The sequence below is a fragment of the Anguilla rostrata genome, chromosome 2 (genome assembly GCF_018555375.3).
Source record: "Anguilla rostrata isolate EN2019 chromosome 2, ASM1855537v3, whole genome shotgun sequence".
Taxonomy (NCBI): domain Eukaryota; kingdom Metazoa; phylum Chordata; class Actinopteri; order Anguilliformes; family Anguillidae; genus Anguilla; species Anguilla rostrata.
In genome coordinates, this window is record NC_057934.1 from 422,141 (window position 1) to 430,000 (window position 7,860).

Here is a 7,860-nt window from a genome sequence, read left to right on the forward strand (position 1 = left end):
GATAGTAATAATAAAATACCAAAAGTAATAATAATACTCCGAGAGTAATAATAATATACCAATAGTAATAATAATAATACATCGATATTAATAATAATACTGCGATAGTAATAATAATACACAGATAGTAATAATAATATATCAACAGTAATAATAATACACAGATAGTAATAATAATACTCTGATAGTATTAATAATACAGCAATAGTAATAGTAATACACAGATAGTAATAATAATATGCACATAGTAATAACAATATGCAGATAGTAATAATAATATATCAATAGCAATAATAATACGCCAATAGTAATAATAATATACCAATAAATAATAATATGTAGATAGTAATTATAATACACAGATAGTAATAATAATATATCAATAGTAATAATAATACTCCGATAGTATAATAATATATCAACAGTAATAATTATACACAGATAGTAATAATAATACTCTGATAGTATTAATAATACAGCGATAGTAATAATAATACACAGATAGTAATAATAATATGCAGATAGTAATAATAATATATCAATAGTAATAATAATATATCAATAGTAATAATAATACACAGATCGTAATAATAATATATCAATAGTAATAATAATACACAGATAGTATTAATAATACAGCGATAGTAATAATAATACACAGATAGTAATAATAATATGCACATAGTAATAACAATATGCAGATAGTAATAATAATATATCAATAGCAATAATAATACGCCAATAGTAATAATAATACACCAATAGTAATAATAATATACCAATAGTAATAATAATACCCAGATAGTAATAATAATAATACTCCGATAGTAATAATAATACCCCGATAGCAATAATAATACACAGATAGTAATAATAATATGCAGATAGTAATAATAATATGCAGATAGTAATACTTATATACCAATAGTAAAACATATAGCTGGATGAAAGCATAATAAAAACCAGAAAATAAGTTAGCCGAAAATTGGGCTGCCAAAAATTTGCCTCCACATGAAAACTGGGCTGCTGTGCAGCTCACTCAAGGAAAGTGGCGCTTGTGGCGCCTGATTGGGCACCACTGCCCTGGATCAAACCCGCCCGGTGCCCGCACTGACTGGGGCCAGCTGCCTGTGGGGGTGGCACTGTGGCACTTAATGACCTTCATCATCATAATTAAGGCTCAGCCCCTGACTCCTGCATTAGGGGGAAATGGTGTGGGGAGAGCATGCTGCTGTTTCCAGTGAAATGGCTACGAGCTGTACTGGCATTTAAAACACACTAACTGTACAAGTCCTCTCTGTGTATGAATCACATCACCAGAGGGAGGGATGACATTCTGCGCTTGTCTTGGAATAACTCCCACACCAGCATGTTCTGCAGTGCCCCACGACCGTTTACTCTGCGCCACTGCATAGCCTTAACTACGCCACTGCGTAGTTTTATAGCTTTAGTATTCAACTTTTTAAATGAGTTGAATACTAAAGCTAAAAGTTTGAATACTAAACTTTTTAAATGAAGGAGCACAAATCTCTACGATAACACAGAGGGCAGCAACGCCTCCACAAACACACAATTGTCTTAGCATTTACCTGCACACTAACAAATAAAAAAGCAGGCAGATAACAGATCTTTTCACTCTACTGGTTTTTACAGTATTAGTCACATACATCCTGGCCCTCCTGTCTGAAACTAAGGAGTTACTCACTGTTTTTCTGTATCCTCTGCTGCAGCAGATAATTGCTAACAGGGTTTGTATTATTATTATTTTTTTTTACTGTGGATGCCACTTTGTTACACTGTCCTTAGTAAACCAGGAAACGCTTTCCAAGGAAAAGCTGGAAGTCAAAAGCCCAGAGTTGCTTTTCCACCCACCTGGCTGGAGATAAAGGCGCTAGTGGTACTATGTGGACAGTAGTGATGCTTGTTTCTTAGAAGAGAGGGAGCAGTCTGAAAAGGTTCATTCTTTCTCTGTCTCAGCAGGAGCAGAGTAGAGGGGGACCTGGGATTCCAGAGGCTTCTGATGGATCTGCCATTTCGTGTGAACCATGCAAATTGACCGTGAAAAGACAACCGAATATTTCACCTTCTGTACAAAGGGCAGGTGTCTCGGGAAAACAGAATATTTTTACATGTGAACAAAGGCTAGCATCAGAGCAGGGAATATACCTGTGCAGCCATCATAATAATGAACTTTAGCACTTATGAGGTATATAATGGTACCCCATGGCAAGTCTTGAAAATGACAGGGAATTTCAATAACAGCCTTGGGGGGTGTCTGGCAGAAAATTGGATTGCTCTGCAGGAAACAATTTAATTATTGTTAAATTACCGTATAAATAAATGCTGAGGGAAGAATCCGAAGAATGACTCTGGATCCGTGTTTGTGCAGAATGTAAAACAGCAAATACATTTACAACTCCGACAATGACTAACAATAAATACGGGAAAATACTACAGGTAGAAATTGATAGAAATAATTTGAACACGAACATCATTTAACATCAAGTTCAAGCTAGAGGGATATTGATATTCACATTGATATTGATATTGATATTTTTTGATCCAGGCTATCTAATGATGCACAGATAAAGGAAATTAACATCCAGTTCAGTAAGTCACTTCAGTTCATTATGCAGTTGCCACCAGCTGCATTGATTTGCTAACTAACACGTGTGTGCAGTATACTTTATATGCTTGAATAGTCTCAAACCGCCCATAACAGACATGTGAGGGTAGAGAAAGGGTGTGGTCAGGATGCATTTTAAATGAGAGCAGGCAGGAGTGCTGTCCGCTGTGCTAACTCATCACCAGCCTGGTGTAGGACATGGCCGCACACTAAGCAGCCCTGGCGGGTTATGATCCATAATTCAGCCGCACCAGCACAGAATACAATATGTGCACTGCAGAACCCCAGATTGAATGCAAACCTACAGTATGCGGATGATTTTATGATTTTATTCAGCCCATTCACTTGCATGCTCGCACCAAATTTTGAAATGGTACTTTTATTTATAGGTACTTTTTGTTAATGAGATCATTTTTAAAAAATATACAGTTAGCTCCATAATATTTGGGACAGATATTTTCTAGATTTGACTCTGTACTCCTCAATTTTAGATTGTAATTCAGTTGGGCTTCAGGGTATTTTATACATTTTGAGCTCACCAGTGCTCACTCTTCTTAATGATGTTCTGCACAGTTGATCTTGGTGAGTTTAAGGCTCTTTAAAAAAAACAATTCTCAGCCGCGGGCTTCCTTTACTTTCATTGGTCTTCATGTAGATAAATGCCGATAACAGACTCCAAAGGCAATCAAATGGCTGAAATCAAAACTGGAGACTGAAAGCTCTCTTGAACCTGCACTAAGGAAGCAAGTGAGTGCACCTAACTGATTATTATGGTGCTCTGAAATGGGGGGTGGGGGGTATTTACACAAAGTGCTGTAATTTCTGCATGGTGGAACTGGTGAAGTGTCAAGAAATACCACGTAATAAATCTGGGAATCTGCACTTTAAGCGGGTGTGAATTGTGTGATTACAGATCTGAAATTGTGGAGTACAGAGCCTAATCAAGAAAAAATGTGCCTTTGTCCAAAACATCATGGAGCTCACTGTATATATCTCTACCATGTCATTGCAAATGCCAATCTAACTACACTACACATTCTCAAATACAAATTGAAATACAAGCCAATATATAACAGAATATAGTGTTCAATATGTATATACGTGATCAGTTTTGTTCTAAATTAATAACCTCACTCAGTTACCACATTGTAATTCAAGTGAGTTTTAGTACCAGCATAAATATGCTGTTTTAATTTAATAACCTGAGTTGAGATTATAAATGAAACAGCTGCAAAGCACAGTATTCCAGGCACGTCACGTTAAAAGGAAAACAAACACATTTCTCCACATTTCTCCACATTTCTCCACATTTCTCCTGCCGCCAGCGCTGACTTTGCTGACAAGGTCTTAAGAGTGGTGTTGGGAGCAGCATGCCAGATACAAGCAATGCAGACTAATTAAGTCACATGGCGTACTGTGGCAATAATAATAATAATAATAATAATAATAATAATAATAATAATATTCATAATATTCATAACAACAACAACAACAACAATAATAATAATAATAATAATAATAAGCAGGGAGTGCAGAGGCTGAGAGGAGCTGAGGAGGTGGAGCTGTTTTGCCCCAGCATTAGACTGCAGTGTGATGATGAAGAGTCGCTTTCATTTCATAGTGAATTCTATATGTCCTTACGAATTCACCAAGAGCATGCTGGAACTGAGCCACTCCAGTAAACTGTGACCTCCCCAGATAGCGCAGCTCAGGAATCTCCCTGTGCAGCTGGCTGGGAGGTGAGGACTGCGCTGGGCTGTGCTGGGCTGTGCTGGGCCGCTGCCAGCGAATACCTCTCCCGCTATCAGCGCGGAGCGAGCAGGTGTCCTTGTGTGGGGGCTGATGACGCGAGAGCTGAACTTCACCCGCTGCCCGTGTGTCTCTGTGGCTGCGCGGACACAGTCGCTTTCATTAGCGGCCAGGACACCTGCGTGCCCCGCGCTCTCTCCCACGCGCTCTCTCTCCCAGAGCCCGCTCTGAGGGTCCAGGGAGAACACGTCCACAGCGAGTGTGCCTCTCATATACCGCATTCATTAATAAGGGAAAAGGTAGCGATGCAACATTTATGCTATTATTAAATTAAATCACATAAAATATATATTTGATATGAAGGTTGGGTGAGGGGTTGTAGTACGCAATACTGCTTGTGTGCAGTATTCAGAGTGCTGAACAGTTTTTCAAGGGCATTGACTGTTGGAACTGCAGGTCTGATCCTGGCAGGTCTTATAAAGCATGAATGCATAAGTGCACATTAGTACAACCATCTTTTTTTTCCTTTTTCATCTTTTCACTGAATCATCAATGTCTACCTGAGGAAGAGCCGCTCTCCTGCACGAGCATCATGGTCGTTGAATGTGCGCTTTCAACCAAAATTTAGAGATTTTTTTCCCATAGATCTAAATGCAGTCTGAGCAGTCTTAGTGTCTGAAGCTCCTGCCATCCGGACCCCAGTAATGAACCATCTTTTAAAGTTTCTTAGATCTTTTCCTCTTGCCATCCTGATCCAAAATTGGGGTCAGCTGGGCCTGCTCAGCATTTTTAAACATGCCACAGAGCATGACAGGATGTTAATTGCTTAATTATATCATGCACTATGCCTGTATGGAAGCATCTGCATTTGATATGTTTCTCTGCTCATTTATTCAGATTTTTCCTTTTCGTCACCCGTCTGTAGTTGTTGTAGTTTTGCTATATCCCAATTCTTTTTACACTAGAGAATATAGACAGCAAGGAGACTCTGCTTCTCAGTTTATTTACACAGGGAACTGTAGAGTATATGGAGCACTGACAGTATTAATAATTAATTTTTGCATTACTGTTCATGGGCAGCTGTGAGAACAGATCCTGCAGCTGACTTTACATCAGCAGGCACAGAAGGACCAGATCGTGAGTAAGAGCTCAGGTCTCACGGGAGTTTTAGACAGCTTCACATGTTGGGCCATTGCCTAGTTTGTATGTGCAGAATGAAGTGCTGCTTTGTCTTTTTGTTCAGGCAGAACAGAACACAGTTCTTTATTTGATTTATTGGAAGGAATGATGACTGAAGTCATCACTTACATCAGTACACGTTATCACAGTAACATCTGTCATGCCATTTAGCATCAAAAGAATGACAGGTTTTCCGTCATCTGACATAAACAAACATCATCAGTGACGCATTCTGCGGCAGCTGTTATGTCGTATGATGACAGTGTTACAGTAAATCAGCCTTATGTTGAAGGGTTCAGTCAAAGAGTTACCTGTAAAATGAACCAGTGAATATTGGAGGTAAAACAAACAAACCCCCATACAAATTATGGTCCTCTGAGGAAGAAAGATACTCTTTGTCAATCAATACTGAAACTGGGCAATAAAAGACATAAGTATTATGAATTTTATCAGCATCTACCTATATGCTTCCATTAGTTCATAATCTGTGGGTTAACAGTTTATATTAAACAGTAGCTTAAATGACCAGTAGCTTTTCTAGTTCCAATTATAAGCTCATGACGAAGTCTCAATTTCATGAAATCTCTTTCATGGCAGAAGGTTCCCTTTTTAGAGTGAAAAGGCTATTTTAAAGAACGATTATCTGAGACTACAGCTGATTGTCACCACTACTGCCGCCAGGAATGCTATTTTCACCCTGGAATGGGCCTTCACTTGAGTGGAGTCGCAGAACCTCAGCCGTTCCGATTCTCTCTGAGGAAAAGAAGAGAGAATAGATATCAGATCACAACACGTTACCTCAGCAGCTCTCAGACTTACCCCTGGGGATCCTGACTGCAGGCTGCTATTTGCTTCAGCCAGATTAATTTTTGATATCAAAAATATTTTTAATCAAGTTTTGTAACAAAGCAGGATTTGCTCTTTGACATTTGCCATGTCTTTGAAAACTAAAAAAAAGGCTATTGCCAGGTATCAGGGTCTAGTGAAAGTGTCCGTTCCTCTGGCTCATTAAGGTCCTAAGATCTTAGGTCCTAAACATTGCATATTTATGCTTCATGGAATTAATAGCCATTTCTAACATATGATCTTAATAGGATTAATCATCCTTCAATGTACATTAAGTGCTGAATTAAGAGCAATTTACAGCTTGACACAAACCAAAGACTGTAACTAAAGTTGAAACAGAACCCATCATACACTGAGTCTGGTTTTTTCCTTGGTGGTAAGAAAAGTGATGTCTGTGTGGAATAATGGATAAGAATCTGAGCATTGTCCAATAAAGTCCAAGGTAGAAGGTGCTGTACAAGTTTGCAGCAAATTGAAATACGTTACATAAGTTCATTCAAGCCGGCCATTTTGAAACCAAGTAGCATAATGAGTGTCCCTGCCTGGGATTGAATCCTTAGAAATAAGCTGAACAAACGAGGCCCTCGTTGCCCTTGCACACCAGTGGAGCAGCTGAGCTTGTGCCCTTGTGCAGCTCACACATTCAGCAGACAAAGCAGCACAGAATCCTGCACAGACTGTGCAGTGAGAGGCTACACCCTCACTGCACAGTCTGCAGAGAGACTACACCCTCACTGCACAGTCTGGAGAGAGGCTACACCCTCACTGCACAGTCTGGAGAGAGGCTACACCCTCACTGCACAGTCTGCAGAGAGACTACACCCTCACTGCACAGTCTGGAGAGAGGCTACACCCTCACTGCACAGTCTGCAGAGAGACTACACCCTCACTGCACAGTCTGGAGAGAGGCTACACCCTCACTGCACAGTCTGGAGAGAGGCTACACCCTCACTGCACAGTCTGGAGAGAGGCTACACCCTCACTGCACAGTTAAGCTGAGGAATGCAGCTCTCAAATCCAGTGTTATGTGTGAGTGAAGACAGGGAATTTATAATAGCAGCCTACTAGTCGCACACAATCACCATACTGCACAAAAGAGCAGAACCACAAGGCTGTGTCTCATTTATCATCTAGTATTTTTAATGAAAACATAAAAGCTATATTGTAGTTACAATGCTGTCCGGCGCACAGTGCTTTTCAGAATGCCATTGAGTCATAGGAGGCAGAATTTAAGAAAACCTTTATCCTAGTTCTGAAAGCCCGTAAGCTCTTTTATTGGCATCACTCCATTCGTGGCATTCAGCGAGGCACTGCTAAGAACACACAAGGAAAAAAGCTGGGAAAGTTCACTTCTAAACTGCTTCAGATATAAATATACAGTTGCCAGGGTGATAATCATTAAATTACCTGCTTTTTCCTCGGCATTGATCTCATCCTGCACCTGGCGAGAGCTGAGAATG

The 7,860-nt window shown here is 39.5% G+C and overlaps 2 protein-coding genes across 2 annotated transcripts in view; one reads left to right on the plus strand and one right to left on the minus strand.

Moving 5' to 3' along the window:
• Nucleotides 1-7,860, plus strand: part of LOC135243011 (small ribosomal subunit protein eS24-like) — a 104,271-nt gene that overhangs the window by 46,503 nt on the left and 49,908 nt on the right. The window lies entirely within an intron of this gene.
• tbata (thymus, brain and testes associated) overlaps nt 5,635-7,860 on the minus strand; it is a 14,213-nt gene continuing 11,987 nt past the window's right edge. Inside the window, exons 8-9 of the mRNA XM_064314327.1 lie at nt 7,808-7,851; nt 5,635-6,307 (exon numbers count right to left, since the gene is read on the minus strand). Of these exons, the coding sequence (XP_064170397.1) occupies nt 6,204-6,307; nt 7,808-7,851 (148 nt within the window). The 3' untranslated portion in view covers nt 5,635-6,203. The remainder of the gene's footprint in view (nt 6,308-7,807; nt 7,852-7,860) is intronic.